At 42.5% G+C, this 18,196-nt stretch overlaps 1 protein-coding gene across 2 annotated transcripts in view; it reads left to right on the forward strand.

Annotated features, from left to right (window-relative positions):
* The window catches only part of LOC117512889 (paired box protein Pax-7-like), a 174,897-nt gene extending 164,755 nt beyond the window's left edge, over positions 1–10,142 (forward strand). For both annotated transcript variants that reach the window (XM_034173125.1, XM_034173124.1), the window contains exons 8-9: positions 6,482–6,749; positions 9,936–10,142. In XM_034173125.1, coding sequence (XP_034029016.1) covers positions 6,482–6,749; positions 9,936–10,051 — 384 coding nt within the window. In that variant the 3' untranslated portion in view covers positions 10,052–10,142. The remainder of the gene's footprint in view (positions 1–6,481; positions 6,750–9,935) is intronic.
* The last annotated feature ends 8,054 nt before the right edge of the window (positions 10,143–18,196 follow it).

Here is an 18,196-nt window from a genome sequence, read left to right on the forward strand (position 1 = left end):
GAGATCCATATACATCAGTACAGTCCCTCAGCTGTGGAAACATTCCACAGTTATTCCCATTACAAAGAAAAGTATCAATACTCTGAGCGAGCTCAGGCCTGTGGCCCTCACTTCCTTGGTGGTGAAGGTCATGGAAAAGGTCGTAAAACAACACATCCTCAGAGTGACTGAGAACCTGATGGACTCACTGCAGTCCGCTTACCATGCAGGACGAGGGACGAGGTGTGGACGATGCAATAGCATTCATTATCAACTGTACATAAACATCTGGAGAGGCCGAATACAACCCCTGGCAAAAATTATGGAATCACCGGCCTCGGAGGATGTTCATTCAGTTGTTTAATTTTGTAGAAAAAAAGCAGATCACAGACATGACACAAAACTAAAGTCATTTCAAATGGCAACTTTCTGGTTTTAAGAAACACTATAAGAAATCAGGAAAAAAAAAATTGTGGCAGTCAGTAACGGTTACTTTGTTAGACCAAGCAGAGGGAAAAAAAATATGGACTCACTCAATTCTGAGGAATAAATTATGGAATCACCCTGTAAATTTTCATCCCCAAAACTAACACCTGCATCAAATCAGATCTGCTCATTAGTCTGCATCTAAAAAGGAGTGATCACACCTTGGAGAGCTGTTGCACCAAGTGGACTGACATGAATCATGGCTCCAACACGAGAGATGTCAATTGAAACAAAGGAGAGGATTATCAAACTCTTAAAAGAGGGTAAATCATCACGCAATGTTGCAAAAGATGTTGGTTGTTCACAGTCAGCTGTTTCTAAACTCTGGACCAAATACAAACAACATGGGAAGGTTGTTAAAGGCAAACATACTGGTAGACCAAGGAAGACATCAAAGCATCAAGACAGAAAACTTAAAGCAATATGTCTCAAAATCGAAATGCACAACAAAACAAATGAGGAACGAATGGGAGGAAACTGGAGTCAACGTCTGTGACCAAACTGTAAGAAACCGCCTAAAGGAAATGGGATTTACATACAGAAAAGCTAAACAAAAGCCATCATTAACACCTAAACAGAAAAAACAAGGTTACAATGGGCTAAGGAAAACCAATCGTGGACTGTGGATGACTGTATGACAGTCATATTCAGTGATGAATCTCGAATCTGCATTGGGCAAGGTGATGATGCTGGAACTTGTGTTTGGTGCCGTTCCAATGAGATTTATAAAGATGATTGCCTGAAGAGAACATGTAAATTTCCACAGTCATTGATGATATGGGGCTGCATGTCAGGTAAAGGCACTGAGGAGATGGCTGTCATTACATCATCAATAAATGCACAAGTTTACGTTGATATTTTGGACACTTTTCTTATCCCATCAATTGAAAGGATGTTTGGGGATGATGAAATCATTTTTCAAGATGATAATGCATCCTGCCATAGAGCAAAAACTGTGAAAACATTCCTTGCAAAAAGACACATAGGGTCAATGTCATGGCCTGCAAATAGTCCGGATCTTAATCCAGTTGAAAATCTTTGGTGGAAGTTGAAGAAAATGGTCCATGACAAGGCTCCAACCTGCAAAGCTGATCTGGCAACAGCAATCAGAGAAAGTTGGAGCCAGATTGATGAAGAGTACTGTTTGTCACTCATTAAGTCCATGCCTCAGAGACTGCAAGCTGTTATAAAAGCCAGAGGTGGTGCAACAAAATACTAGTGATGTGTTGGAGTGTTGATTTTGTTTTTCATGATTCCATAATTTTTTCCTCAGAATTGAGTGATTCCATATTTTTTTCCCTCTGCTTGGTCTAAAAAGTAACCGTTACTGACTGCCACAATTTTTTTTCCTGATTTCTTATAGTGTTTCTTAAAGCCAGAAAGTTGCCATTTGAAATGACTGGAGTTTGTGGAGTGGTGCCATAGCTCATGTCTTGAGCTAAATGTGAGTAAGACCAAAGAGATGCTGGTGACTTTTTCTTACAGACACAGAGAGCTGCAGCTGCAGCATCCATTACTTTCATTCACGGGAAGCCGCTGGAATTGGTGGAGGAGTATAAATACCTGGGCACCATCTTCGACAGCCTGCTGAAATTCTCCTCCAGTACAGAGGAGATTCTCAGGAAGTGCCATCAGCAGCAGTATCTCCTGAGGAAACTTAATTCCTCTGGAGTCAGTAAAAACATTTTGTTACCTTTTTACTTTTCTTTTACAGAAAGTATTGTTACGTTCTCTGTGACCTGCTGGTTTCGTTCCATTAGCCTTCACAACAGGAATCGTTTAGAGAGCTCAGCCAGAGTTGGCTCCAAAATTATTGGACTTCCCATTAGATATCTTTTGACCATTATTATTTTTTTTTTCCAGCAAGTACTTAGGTTGGCTAAAAAGATTATGCAGGATCCATCACATCCTCTGCACACTGCATCTGAGTGGCTCCCCTCAGGACACCGACTTCGGTGCCCCGGGTGCAAGACACAGAGGAGAAGAGTGACATTGGTTCCCAGGGCTGTTAAGTCCTCTTAATCCTTCTCCTTTTCTTCCCTGGCAGGAGTGAATTTTGTTTGCAATCCTCCAATAATTTCTTATGATATAACTATTTTACTTCTGAAGTACTTAAAATTGCATTGATATTTATTTATTGTGGTATTATTTTATTTTTATTTATTCATTAATTTTTTGTTGTTGTTGGTTGTTTGAAATATTGCTGCTCTTGGCGTTCAAATTGCCCCTTGGGGACAAATAAAGTTTTTTGAATTTGAATATGAAGTTGTGTGTGTGTGTGTGTGTGTGTGTGTGTGTGTGTGTGTGTGTGTGTGTGTGTGTGTGTGTGTGTGTGTGTGTGTGTGTGTGTGTGGTTGCCCCTGCTCCACAAGCCAACAACAGCCACTACATTGACCACTGGACCAAACTGTGACAACAAAGATATTGTTTAACCATCAATTTCCAGAAGTTCTTATCACAGGTTGGCTTGGGACTCCGGCGAAGGCGGTCGCATCTCCTCCTCTATCCTCTCTTTCTGTGTTTTTCTATCTCTGCCCCAACTTCAAAAGTCCCAACTTCACCAGACTGAATTCTTCAAACTATATTTGGAATAACCATGGAATTGATCAGCTGGTCTCTCAATGCTATTGACACGATCTTTTCAACAAGGAAATCAGGGCTGGGGGACCCTGCATGTCCAGATGGAACCTATCCTGCGGGCTATGTTCTCAACACCTGGGAGAAGTGGCGCATCGCGTGCTTGGCACCACTCTCCGTGGAAGATGTTGAGGCTTTATTCTTATTTGCTTTTATGGCAGGAGGGCTTTTGCTGCTTCAATTATGCGCTGCCCTGTGTCATGAGCTGGGTAGGCGTGGCACAGAAGGAGGTTGAACACAAATGCAGACTCAAAATACTGAGGTATACAACCCCTGGCAAAAATTATGGAATCACTGGCCTCGGAGGATGTTCATTCAGTTGTTTAATTTTGTAGAAAAAAAGCAGATCACAGACATGACACAAAACTAAAGTCATTTCAAATGGCAACTTTCTGGCTTTAAGAAACACTATAAGAAATCAAGAAAAACAATTGTGGCAGTCAGTAACAGTTACTTTTTTAGACCAAGCAAAGGGAAAAAAATATGGACTCACTCAATTCTGAGGAATAAATTATGGAATCACCCTGTAAATTTTCATCCCCAAAACTAACACCTGCATCAAATCAGATCTGCTCGTTAGTCTGCATCTAAAAAGGAGTGATCACAACTTGGAGAGCTGTTGCACCAAGTGGACTGACATGAACCATGGCTCCAACACGAGAGATGTCATCATTAACACCTAAACAGAAAAAAACAAGGTTACAATGGGCTAAGGAAAAGCGATTGTGGACTGTGGATGACTGGATGAAAGTCATATTCAGTGATGAATCTCGAATCTGCATTGGGCAAGGTGATGATGCTGGAAGTTTTGTTTGGTGCCGTTCCAATGAGATTTATAAAGATGACTGCCTGAAGAGAACATGTAAATTTCCACAGTCATTGATGATATGGGGCTGCATGTCAGGTAAAGGCACTGGGGAGATGGCTGTCATTACATCATCAAGAAATGCACAAGTTTACATTGATATTTTGGACACTTTTCTTATCCCATCAGTTGAAAGGATGTTTTGGGATGATGAAATCATTTTTCAAGATGATAATGCATCTTGCCATAGAGCAAAAACTGTGAAAACATTCCTTGCAAAAAGACACATAGGGTCAATGTCATGGCCTGCAAATAGTCCGGATCTTAGTGTTAGTGATAGTGTTTCTTAAAGCCAGAAAGTTGCCATTTGAAATGACTTTAGTTTTGTGCCATGTCTGTAATCTGCGTTTTTCTACAAAATCAAACAACTGAATGAACATCGTCCGAGGCCGGTGATTCCATAATTTTTGCCAGGGGTTGTACATTAAAGGCTTTATGTCAGAAATCAGGCTGGGGTTCAGTACACAAAAAGGCAGTCTGAGAAGCAGCGGTACAGACAGGGGTCAGGCAGAGGCATAGTCAACAACAAGCACAGTTCCAAAAAATACCAGGAGACACAATACATGGGCTGAGGCAGGAGCAAGGTCAAAAAACAAAGCACAGTCAAAAATGGCAAGGCAAATACAGAGCAAAAAACAAAGGCTGGAACGTGGACAAGAAATCACAATGAACTAGCAGGAAGTGGAGAAAGTGAGGGGCTTAAATAACAGGTGCAGTAATTAGGGAAACAAGGCACAGGTGTTAGGGAAGGTTCTGGAAGGGGTGTGGTCAGATGAGACAGAGGTGAGACAGGAGTCAAGAGAGTGCAGGAAGACAGAGCAGACAGAATTATAATGAAGGTGAGAGAAGCTGATGCAAGATAGTGCAGAAAGACAAATGCAAAGTGAACAGGACCTGACAAGATGGTGAACCTAACCACAGTGATCAAAATAAAACACCAACACAAAAGATGAACAAAACCCAAGTCCCAATAACCAAGAAATAAAATAAAGAAAACCCAACATGAAGGAACAAAGAATTAAACCATGAAACAAATGTAAGAACTGAAAAGAGCTAAACAAGAAAATAAAGACTAGGAAATAAAACTAATGAATATACAAAGATAGGAATGAAACTAGACACATGACTAAAGTAAGATAAACAGGAAAATAAAACCACTGACAAAGTATTACACCACAGGAACAAGATAATCAGAACCAAGTATGATGAAACTAGGTTAATAACTAAAATAAAATGACCAGATAAAACAGCAGGGGACAAAACATGACTGGGCCAGACTGGGGCTGAAACCTGACACCCTGACGTACTGGAAAATTGGCAAGACAGCTGCTACCAAAATCACAACCTCACACCTGTCCATCATGATTAATGAGCTGGGCAAGACGGTACATTCTCAAACTGCGTTAACTCTTGAACTTAAATGCAAATTGGAAATCATCTCAGAGCAAATGTCTTCCCTACAAAGAAATTGATGTTGGAGACCAGTGAATATTCACAATTGGATCTGGATGGTTAAAAAGAGGCCATATTGGAACTCTGTGCTTCTCTGCCTAACCCAAACATGGCAGCCTTATCAGCTACCGAAGGTTAAAATGCCCTGTTTGTTTTCCTCCAGAAGGATTTCAACGGCCTTAGTGAAGCATCTGGCTCCTCTTCATTTGCCCTCTCCTACAGTCTGTGGTCATCAAGGCCACTCCAGACTCTACGCATACACAGATAGGGACTGATATGAACTCATCTGCACACATGACGCATGCTTGGTTCGTGCTTGGTTTGTCCCCTGGAGCTAATCTCTCCACTGTTCAAGTACTTAATTGCCAGTAGCTCCTGGTTGTCAACATCATAATTGTACTCTGCCAAGTATATCCTGTGAAATAAAGTACATTTGTATGTACTGTGAAAGGGCCATCCCTAGTCCCACATCAGAAGGGTCCAACTAAGCAATACATTGGTGTGTAGGACCAGGCATGGACAGCATGGGGGCTGAAGACAATTACTGTTTCAGGTTTTGGCTTCCTCTTTGACTATTGATACCTGGAAATGGAAGAAGTAAGAGTCTGTAAAGGGCTAGCAACAGAAAGAGAATTTTCTGAAAAAAAAAAAGAAAAAGTGAACCCCAGGAACCACTGCAATTACTTGCAGTTCTTGGGGTCCATTGCTATTTTCTGTCTAGTTAGCACATCTTGGACATATACTGCAAAGTTACTGAATCATTTTTTACTATTATGCTGATGATACCCAGATATTATATGCCAATTTATAGTAATGATCCCTCTCAAACTGCGATTTTGAAAGTCTGTTTGGCATCAGTGAGAAACTGGATGTTCTGTAAAGGCCCTGTCACACCTTAATGATTTAGCCAGTGTATGCCAGCAGTCACAGGGCTTGTGGCGGTGCTACATATAGACAGACAAAGATGTTGTCCTCCTAGTGGGCTGTGTGGCATAGCTCAGGGTTTTGTGGATTTAGAGTATAACCTTGTGGTACCGGTATGCATTCTTTGTGTTTCTGCAGGTGATGAACATTCTGAGTAACTCCAGTGGTGTTTCCTCACAGCCACAACACGACTTCTCCATCTCACCACTACACAGCTCCTTGGACTCACCTCCTTCCAACGCCATTTCAGCCAGCTGCAACCAGCGTTCAGTTGAGGTTTCCATCAAGACAGTGGACAGTCTGCCATCAACCCAGTCCTACTGCCCCCAGACGTACAGCACCACCAGCTACAGCGTGGATCCAGCCATGGCTGCAGCCAGCTACCAATATGGTCAGTATGGACAGAGTGAGTCCTGCTAGTGTCCAGACTTAGCATTTATAAGAAAACATGGCACCATCATGATATTGTAGGTTGAGGTTCACTTTATCCTCACAGTGGCATCCATGTAGCTGCCAGCTCAGCCTTTAAGGTTGGAGGGCATTTTGGAATGGCTGAAGAATCCCTGAGTTCATCTGGAGGGGTGTGCACTGATGACTGCAGGAGGTTGAAGGTCCACATCTATTGAGTCCTGGTGCTTACAAAACGTGTTTAGGCTGAAAGTGCAGAATTTCCCAACAGACTGAAAGATGTTGTTGAGGTCGACTCTCCAGAGTCTTTGGTCATAAGACTTCATTATGAAGCCGGAATCATGGCCCAAACAATCTAAACCAATGAAACCACTGGCACTTATAAATCAGATAAAGTACTCGATATATTTCACTGAGCCAAAGCATCGGTTGATCACATCTCAGACTGTCCAGAGAAAAGTTTGAAATGTTAAGGTACGAACAAAATGTAGTATGTGTGTAAATCTGAAATAAATAAATAATTGTGCTCTGGACACTGCGTATATAAAATATTTCTATTGTAGCGGATTAATCATTTTCTTGGCTGATGAAAAATTACTTCCGGAATCACAGAGGATCGTTCCACCTGCAGCTCCTCTCTCTCTCTCTCTCCCTCTCTGTCTCTGTCTCTCTGTCTCTGTCTCTCTCTCTCTTGTGCACTTAATGAGGTGGAGAGCTCATTTGGAACCGTCTAAAAGGTAATTTATTTGTAATGTTTATATTGTAATAGCTTCATTCCTTCTCATGAGCAGATGTAAAATTATGTTTATGATAGATTTAACATCTCATTATAACCGATCAGACGAGCTGCACTCTGATGCGCCGACACAGTGACTAGCACTCACACTGTGTTTTTTAATTGTTTGCACAATTTTCACGTGAAGTTCACATACGTAATTAAAGCGTGACAGAGATTTTGAACATTTCTCTCACATTACTCTCCTGCACGGCAGATTGCGTACCAGTGCGCGGATCAAATTCATGCAAGTGTCAAGGCACCTTAAGACCCAACACAGTGCAAAAGTGTGTGTGTGTGTGTGTTTGTGCGTGTGCTTGTGCGTGCATGCATGCGTGCGTGTGTGTGTGTGGCCTCCAAGATTTTTCTGTGTCTCCTCAGATGGAGGGAAGAGGAGGTGCGCCAGACACATGAGGGGACATGGTGTGTGCACGTGTGTCAGTGCGTGGCTGTGACACACGTGCACACACATCAGTTAGGATGCTGGAGAGAAAGGACACGTCAGACTGAGCTGTAGAAGAGCAGCTGTGGGCGGGACATCTGCCTGCTGAACTGTCAGTCACCCAGACAGTGTGTGTGTGTGTGTGTGACAGGGGTTTAGTGAGGGCCTCTAAAAGAAACTGTTTGTTACTGTCAGCGAGCTTTAGACCTTAAATCCCCGTTCAGCCGTCCTGTGCGACTCACACTGAGCCATCTGATAACGTGCACGTGTACAAACACCTCAGCTTTGTGACACCGTGTCCTTTCATCTGTCAGGTGCTTCCTGAATTAGAACCAGAGTCAGTAAATCTGTCCCTGTGTAGCCGCCGTGAATCTCTGCAGAAAGGATCTGTCAAAGGCTTGTGTGGTCGATGCACTTCAGGACCAACGCATCGGTGAAGCAGACAGACAAACTCACAGACACGTGAATAACCAGAACAGTTTTAAAAAAAGCACACCTAAAGGAGGCAAGGATGCTACTCTTCCTTGATTCCACTGGTTTACAGGTTGGTGATGAGGATAAGACAAGCTGAGTTTTATTGTGATATAGATTTAATACGTGAGCTGTGCACGGCTGTGAGCCAGTGCACAAAGAAAACTTTGAAATGTTCCAAAGTTCTGGCACGCATTAATTTTGTGAACTAGTTGTGAACATTGCCTGACCCATTTGAAAACACTGCGTGTCACTGTGTCTCATTACCACAGCACATCTGAACGATTATAACGACATGTTACATCTATAATAAACGTAATTTTACAGATAATAACTCATAAGAAGGAATGAAAATGCTTCTGTTTTACCAATCCATTACAATATATATGATAAATAGTTACCTTTGAGACGATTCCAAATGCGTTCTCCACCTCACGATGTGCATGAGAGAAGCTGCAGCTGCAAATAATTTCTCTGTGATTCTGGGAGCGATGAGAGATGGTTTCATCAGCCAAGTCCTGAGAAGAAATGCATCATCAGCTATGAAATGATTATTTTATATAGTATGGTGTCAAACAGGACACATTGCCACAATAAATTGTGCGGCAGTGCAGGAATCAAATTCATGCAAGTGTCAAGGTGCCTTATGTATGAAGCCATGACAACAAGAATAAAAACATAAAGATAAAATAAAAACATAAAGATTATAAATAAAGGCTTAATATAAGAGAAAGAGACTAAGGGCCCCTTCACACATAACACGATTGAAGCCGACTAGCGCATGAAGGAGGAATTGCATGCCAGTCGCGTAAAATCTAAGCTGCCTCCAACGCCTCATACAGCTGTCGCTACAACTATTTGCACACACCAGCAGCTGAAAGCCAGAGTGTGCCCTGGGAGAGCCCATTCGATCCCTCTCACAGCAGGTGTCGGCCAAATTCCAGGTGTCACACATGAACATCCAACACCGCTCGCTGCACAAAGAAAATGTGGTGCCGTTCGCGCTGTCAGCACAAAAACAGTCAGCAGGCGATCACTTTCAAGCTGGATGTGAAATTTGCCTAAGTGCCCCCACAATTTGAGCTTTTTCACGCTCCTGTTATAAGACAGTGATTGTAGCACAGTCGTAAAGCTTCTGTCTGTTAATCTGAGCTTTTGTAAATTGCAGTTTCGAATCCCGTGACATTTATTTTTTATTTAACCAGGGATATTTAACCGCAGGGTTCTGTATTGCGTCCCCTTTTATTTATTATTTATATCAACTCGGTGATATTCACTAATTATACAGCTGGTTTTTATTTTATTTTTCTCCACATCAGTGGCGTGTTGTGGTGCAACATGTTCCAGGTGCTCGCACTGTGTTCATGCATGCACACGACGGTTCGTGGTTGTCCATTTTGTGTTTGTTTGGCCGATTTTCTTCCAGTTTCTGCATCTTTCGTGTTATGTGTGAAGGGATCCTAATAGATGTGTCCTGATGTGTTTGTCGTCTCCAGCCACTGTGGACTACCTGGCTAAGAATGTCAGCCTTTCCAGCCAGCGGCGGATGAAGCTGAGCGAACACTCGGCTGTTATGGGACTACTGCAGGTGGAGACGGGGCAGGCCTACTGATGAACTTGTTCACCAGCACAACCTGTGCCTGCTGTCACTGTGCCAGGAAGCGGCACACCTCTGTGCCACACTGATGTGGAGTAATCCTCATGTTCCTGAGGAACACAGACTTATGGTCCATCTTACAGTTTTTCTTGTCAAACTCTAAGCAGGTCAAACTGGTAAAGGTCGGAGGTCAGACCGGCTCTGGACACACACACTTTCTTACAAACCTCTTTTCTGTTTTAAAATGCCAAAGTTTCATGTTGTGGGTGCTGACTGGATGCAGAACTGTCCCTGGTGGGTGATCAGTTATTCAGCGTCACAGAAACTGGACACTTTGAGAAGTTTTTTCCATATTTGTGGTTTTAGGAGTGTTTGTTTCCACCATGTGGACTGAACGCCGGCTTCTCTGGTGCTCTGTCTGACTGAGCGCACGCCGTGTTTCTGTCTGTAAACACACTGGCTACATCTGAACACTCACATACTGTATGTTAGACAAAAAAAAAGCAGTAGCGCGTCTGAACCCTCAGTGTGCGTTTAGCAGTAGGTACCAGGATGATCAGGGTGCAGATGGTCTACACTAAACAATCTCAAGGTACAGCTGGAGCCTGGTCACCAAAGAAGACGTAAATTCATATAAAACTACATACAGACATGAAGGTGTACAATACCACATCAGAACCACTTCAAAAAGGGGGTATGAACACATGTCCTCTGCTGCCACCTGGGTCAAAGGTCAGGTGAGGGGATATTGGTTTAGAATGCTGACTACTCACTCACTTACTTCTAGTGCAGAGTACAGTCAGAGTTGGGTAGTACGTCCGAACCAACGTTAGGTCCATTCGAAGTATTGGGACACAGGTTTTGAGGTGACGTTTCCAAACAATGATTGTTTCCAAACTCGTTCAACGTTTGTCCGCTGCCGTTTAAGGCCCGGTCCCACTGGCGTTTAGGAAGATTTGCGTATGAATTGCGCACAAAATTGGTTTATATTCGCTGAACATCCACAATATTCTTGAAACATGCTTGTATGATTTGGCCAACATCCACAGATGTCCACAATTATCCGCAGAGGCATGTTTATCCGTTGCCAGGATTTTTGGGCTGCACAAAATTTTGGTTGCGGATGACATCCGCCTTCCATACTCAATCTATGCACTGTATATCCGCTGATACCCGCAACTGATGGGGTATTGCGGCTTGGCAGCGGGCTGGGACAGTGTGTAAAACAGATATATATTGTGCCCATCACGTCCACATCACGAACTAAAATAATTTTTAGCAAATGCATACAGATTGGCCACAAATAAAGCGTTTGTATTACGTCTGCTTTACATCTGATTTGCGAACAATTTGTGAATGCATAACAAACACTTCACATAAACCCAAAGTACTATATAAATGTGGCAGAAATCAACATACCTCCCAGTCCAGCTGTGGAGAAGTACAGATGTAGTTATGGATCCCCAAAGACATAGTGTGAGAGTTGCTGCCATCCAACAACATACCAATCAACTTGTCCAAGTCCAAGAACGGCTTCCAGGACCTCATCGACAACAGCGGCTTCAGGGGGTGGGGTGGGAGACCGGGCCCTATCTGTTGCTGGAGGTGGGGAGATGGAGCCCTGTCTTCTGCTCAGCAGCAGCCTTCTGCCTCTTCTTCCCCTGCTTCTTTGACGTCGGCCGTGTAGACATGTCGCTGTGGTGTTGGTGTGAATAGTGACCCAAGTGCGCTTCTTTTATGACCACAATGCAGATGTACATGCACAATACAACTGCTGTTTCTGCAACACGTGCGCAGTGCATTCTCAATACATCCGTAATACTTCCGTGATAATCGCAATGCATCCGATCCGTTTCCTCAATACATGGATTATACATCCGCGATTGTTCGTCATATAGTCACTATACATTATTAATATATCCGTAATTCATACTGAGAAATTTGTCATTTTTGGCCAATTTTGTTGCAGACAATGAACGCCTGAAATTTGTATACTCAGTTCATGTGCAATTAATCCTCTCCCCAGTGGGGCCGGGCCATTAGAGCCTCTCAGACCCCAACGAGTCACTGAGTGAAGTGACCTGTTGGAGCCGTTTGTTTGAGACGCAGTACGCAGTGCAGGAAATACTGAAGGTACTGAGATGCTGAAATTTCATCATACTGAATATTGTCATTAAACTGTAAACTAGTTAGCTGGAGTTAACACATGGAGCAGGCAAAAACACAAAACCACACTTCAAACTGGCACACAAACCAAACACATTGATAGTCACGTGATGGTCAGAGCCTCGTCACCGAGTGAAGTGACGGCAAAGTCAGAAGGACAATCAGGTGACCACAGAGAGAGACTCTGGAACAAGACTCAACAATCTGAAATGGGGCGAGGGCGGGAGAGCACGCTGTCACACTGTCACGCCCACCTGGAGGAAGAAAAGTTCCATGACTGACCACTTGAGGCTGGCTCCAGTAAGGACCAGGTTCCTGTAGAAGTCTATGTTAAAATGTCCAACATTAGAACAGAAATAAACATGTTTAAAGCCTGGTACAAAAAAACAGTTTTGGTCTCGCTGCACCGAGTGAATTTTATTTTATTTTTTTGTAACTTCTCAGTTTAAGGCCCCGTTCAGAATGAAATTGAACGTCGCTATTTGGATTTAAAATGGATTATTAATCTGCAGATTTGATCAGGATTTGCAGAGATCTGAACGCAAATGTGACTTGTATCAGGCTGGCTGACATCAAACGTCCTCAGGCCATTCAGGCAGCCACAGCGTCCTCTCTTGTGTGACCGCGAGGACAGCAAACAGCCTTCTTTTACAATGGCTTCTTGCCAAGAAAATCCACCAGCTGTGTTCCTGTTCATGTTTCACACACACTCGCACTCTCACATCCAGATCCACACACAGCCTCGCTCTCACGTCCAGATCCACACGCACCTTCAAGCCAGGAATCAAATACTTTTCCTCCAACAATTTTGCATAAAAATGAGCCAACTTTATTTTTGCTGGTCAAATTGTGTTTGGGGAGATTTTATCTTAATAGAGACGCACCTCAGTGACCTCACAGGAGCGCAAAGGATTGCGGAACCACTCGAATGATAAATAATTGTCTCGTTATTCTGTTAATTGGATGGTTTTATGCTGGTGTTTGTTGTGAGCTTGTTAAAGAGTCTTATAAGTCCATAAGTAATTTTAGTTTCCAAGTTAAGAAACAGCATGACACCATGAGTAACTTTACCCACTGATTGGCGTGTTATCGGCACCTAGTGGTCCATTTCTTTTCATTATTATTGAAGTTTCATACTTTTTGTCTCTTTGCGCTTTGTGCTGCACAAACACCTTAATCTCCGTGTCCCAAAAGTTGATTGTTTCAGTCTCTTGTTCTGTAATTCTGGTGAGGAACACAAGCAACAAGCAGATTTTTTAAAACCATATATGGTTAATTGAGGGCGTTTCTGAATACAGATGACCATGTACGTGCACATGCTTTAGAACATCAATCAATCAATCAATTTTTTTATATAGCGCCAAATCACAACAAACAGTTGCCCCAAGGCGCTTTATATTGTAAGGCAAGGCCATACAATAATTATGTAAAACCCCAACGGTCAAAACGACCCCCTGTGAGCAAGCACTTGGCTACAGTGGGAAGGAAAAACTCCCTTTTAACAGGAAGAAACCTCCAGCAGAACCAGGCTCAGGGAGGGGCAGTCTTCTGCTGGGACTGGTTGGGGCTGAGGGAGAGAACCAGGAAAAAGACATGCTGTGGAGGGGAGCAGAGATCGATCACTAATGATTAAATGCAGAGTGGTGCATACAGAGCAAAAAGAAAGAAACAGTGCATCATGGGAACCCCCAGGCAGTCTACATCTATAGCAGCATAACTAAGGGATGGTTCAGGGTCACCTGATCCAGCCCTAACTATAAGCTTTAGCAAAAAGGAAAGTTTTAAGCCTAATCTTAAAAGTAGAGAGGGTGTCTGTCTCCCTGATCTGAATTGGGAGCTGGTTCCACAGGAGAGGAGCCTGAAAGCTGAAGGCTCTGCCTCCCATTCTACTCTTACAAACCCTAGGAACTACAAGTAAGCCTGCAGTCTGAGAGCGAAGCGCTCTATTGGGGTGATATGGTACTACGAGGTCCCTAAGATAAGATGGGACCTGATTATTCAAAACCTTATAAGTAAGAAGAAGAATTTTAAATTCTATTCTAGAATTAACAGGAAGCCAATGAAGAGAGGCCAATATGGGTGAGATATGCTCTCTCCTTCTAGTCCCCGTCAGTACTCTAGCTGCAGCATTTTGAATTAACTGAAGGCTTTTTAGGGAACTTTTAGGACAACCTGATAATAATGAATTACAATAGTCCAGCCTAGAGGAAATAAATGCATGAATTAGTTTTTCAGCATCACTCTGAGACAAGACCTTTCTGATTTTAGAGATATTGCGTAAATGCAAAAAAGCAGTCCTACATATTTGTTTAATATGCGCTTTGAATGACATATCCTGATCAAAAATGACTCCAAGATTTCTCACAGTATTACTAGAGGTCAGGGTAATGCCATCCAGAGTAAGGATCTGGTTAGACACCATGTTTCTAAGATTTGTGGGGCCAAGTACAATAACTTCAGTTTTATCTGAGTTTAAAAGCAGGAAATTAGAGGTCATCCATGTCTTTATGTCTGTAAGACAATCCTGCAGTTTAGCTAATTGTTGTGTGTCCTCTGGCTTCATGGATAGATAAAGCTGGGTATCATCTGCGTAACAATGAAAATTTAAGCAATACCATCTAATAATACTGCCTAAGGGAAGCATGTATAAAGTGAATAAAATTGGTCCTAGCACAGAACCTTGTGGAACTCCATAATTAACTTTAGTCTGTGAAGAAGATTCCCCATTTACATGAACAAATTGTAATCTATTAGACAAATATGATTCAAACCACCGCAGCGCAGTGCCTTTAATACCTATGGCATGCTCTAATCTCTGTAATAAAATTTTATGGTCAACAGTATCAAAAGCAGTGGGTACGACGGAGTTCACCAGTTTGATAGATACAGATTTGATGCACTTACACACACACAAACACACACACACACACACAAAATCTTTTCAATGACATCCAGAGTGAGAGGTACCAGGATGTCCCAGTCTTGGACTTTTCCCTATTGGAGAAGATTGCCTCAATGCACCTTCATGTTCATTTAGTCATTCATTCAGTCATTCATTCATTTACTCCATTTAAAGTGGGGTGGTGGTTCCCATCTTCTGGTCCCTCCCGCTGTAGAAGAATCACATTTTCACATTTCCCTCTCTGAGAAAGCCTTTGCTGGGATGCTAGAGAGGAGTAATAGAGGCTCTGTCCTGGTCATGGATCAGTGGACCAGCTTTATGTCCTCACACAGATATTTGAGGGGGTGTGGTAGGATGCCAAACCAGTCTATATGTGTTTTGTGGTGTTGGGATGTGGATATTTCATGTGTCCCTGACTCAACTGTGTTTCTGACGAAAGGACAGCCTGATGCGATTGTAGCAGGATAATATTTTTTTTTATGATATGCACTTTTATGTCACTTTCCTTTTGTTTTGATTTTACTCTGTACCACCTGTAATGTGGGTATGTCATCACTTGGGGCTGTATGGGTTAGGTAGGCGGGGAAGGCGATGTGAAGTGTAGGTGTGTCCTGTTTAATATAGAGTACAGCTGCTACACTGGTGCCGTGACCCGGATGAGAGTGAAGTTTCGAGGAGTGAGTATGATGGAGGCCAGCAGAAGTCACCGTGCACATGGTAGTCAGTAAACCTCACTCCCCAACAGCTAACAGGACTCTGGCCACAGAAACATGATGCTAGCTAGTGATAATCAGAAATGCTTCATTGAGCATATCAGCAGTTTGGTGGAGGCGTGTTATTCATGTAGAAGTCCCAGTTTCCTATAAAAACCAGGGTATGTTAGCATTTTGTTCCTCTGGGAGTGCTCATGACTCTGTCTCTCATGGAAATACGGCATACGACCAGGTCTCCTGAGGTGTCCTGTGGGAGTAAGGCGTACAGGGACCGTTCCAACACACAATCTGATCTCTATACATCCAAAGTAAGAGCTGTGTCTGCATATTCTCTGCTTCACGTCAGACCTGTTCCTGGTGGGTGCTGGACTTCAACAGGGTTACAATCATGGCCCGCTGCAGGGTGTCGAGTTTGGTGACCAAAGAATTACGGTACATCTCTGCTTATTGTGAATGATGTGGTTCTTTTGGCTTCATCAGATGTTTACCTCCAGTGTGCACTGGGCAGGTTTGAGGCCCACTGGGATGAGGATCAGCACCTCAAAATCTGAGACCATTGTCTTCTGCCAGAAATGGGTGATTTGTCCCCTCTGGGTCGGAGAAGAGTTCTTGCCCCAAGTGGATAAATTCAAGTGTTTGGGTGTCTTGTTGATGAGTGGGGGTAATAGAATAGAATAGAATGGCCGTTATTGTCTTTATACAAAATGTACAGTGAGACTGGAGAGAGCTTCTCCTTTTTCATTGCAAACAGATAAAGTAAAAAAAAAGTATAAATAGTTATAAGTACTAAATCCTACAGGACAGTGTAAAGTGTAATGAAAATCTCTATGTACAAAATACAAGATAAGAATATAAGATGATTGTGTTGCACGAGATGAATAAATATTGAGGTTGTATTTAAAGCAGAGCAGCAGCAGCAGTGACAGTGACACATATATATTGCACATTGTGTCAGGGCTGAGTGGAGGCGAGGCACAGACAGAGGCTGGACACAAATGCAGGCTCTCAAACAGGACGTATGAGTAAAAAGGATGGTCTTTATTACAGGCAGGGGTTCGGCAACAGGAAGACAGTCCTCGGAGCAAAAGTACCAGACAAGGACGAGACAGAGGACGTGGTCAAGAACTAGCAGGGTCAGTACACGAGCAAACTGGGTTTTCAGAGCTGAGGCAAAAACAGGGTCAGGTAAACAGAGCAGAATCAAAACACGGCAAGAGCAAAAACAGAACGAGACAAAGCGCTGGTAAGTGATGAGCATCATCGACAAACGAGCAGTGAGGGAATGAACAGACGCAGTTTAAATAAAGAAGGCCGTGACAGGAAAACAAGGCGCACGTGAGGACGAAGGATCGGGAAAAGGGGGTGTGGCTGGCAGATGAGGAACAGGTGCAAAAGAATGAGTGAAGTAAACGCAATGCAAGCAAACCAAAAGAACTAAGTGGCTGGAAAATCAACAGAGAAAAATGAGTCGTGCTTAAGGCAGACAATAATAAACGTGAGCAAAGCAAAAGGGGAAAAAGCCAGGAGATAATGTGACTAAGCAAAGTGGAAAACCAGGAGATCAATAAAAATAAACACAGAACTGGAACAGAGCTGACACTGAATAAAATATAGAAATAAATGCAGTGACAATACAAAATACTAATGAAATCAATCACAAAGAACATAATGAAATACTAAACACTGAAGATGAAAAATAAGCAAAACCTGTGATTAAGCATAATGTAAAGAATGTGAAAAGCTAAAGTAATATACATGACTAATAAAAGATGACCAAGAATGAAACTAGTGACAAAGAAAAGCAATGAATGACTCAACCAAAAATGCAATACATGAGAACCAAGACCAGGAACACAGAATAATACATAAACATGAATAATCAGAAACAGACAAGAAAATAAACAAGCGGCCAAGCAAACAAAAACAAAGTCAAGAATGGGCTAAACTGAAGGAAAAGAAAAGGGAACGAAGACAGGAACCCAAATAGGACAGAAGCATGACACATTGTACTTTACTAGTGCAGTGCCCGTAGGAAGTTTGTATTCCTACAGAAAATTGGGAGCTTAAGTAGATTTTTCATTGCTGGTCATATGAGGCTGTGTTTGAAAGTGGGATGTACAGAGGTGTTCTTACTGTGACACAACGTTAACAGACGAGAAACAACGTACAACCCAAATTCCAATATGTAAAATGTGAATAAAAACAGAATAGAATGATTTGCAAATCCTCTTCAACATATAGTCAATTGAATACACCACAAAGACAAGATATTTAATGTTCAATCTGATAAACTTCATTGTTTTTGTGCAAATATTTGCTTATTTCGAAATGGATGCATGCAACACGTTTCAAAAAAGCTGGGACATTGGTATGTTTTCC

Source organism: Thalassophryne amazonica, chromosome 6 (genome assembly GCF_902500255.1).
Source record: "Thalassophryne amazonica chromosome 6, fThaAma1.1, whole genome shotgun sequence".
Lineage (NCBI taxonomy): Eukaryota > Metazoa > Chordata > Actinopteri > Batrachoidiformes > Batrachoididae > Thalassophryne > Thalassophryne amazonica.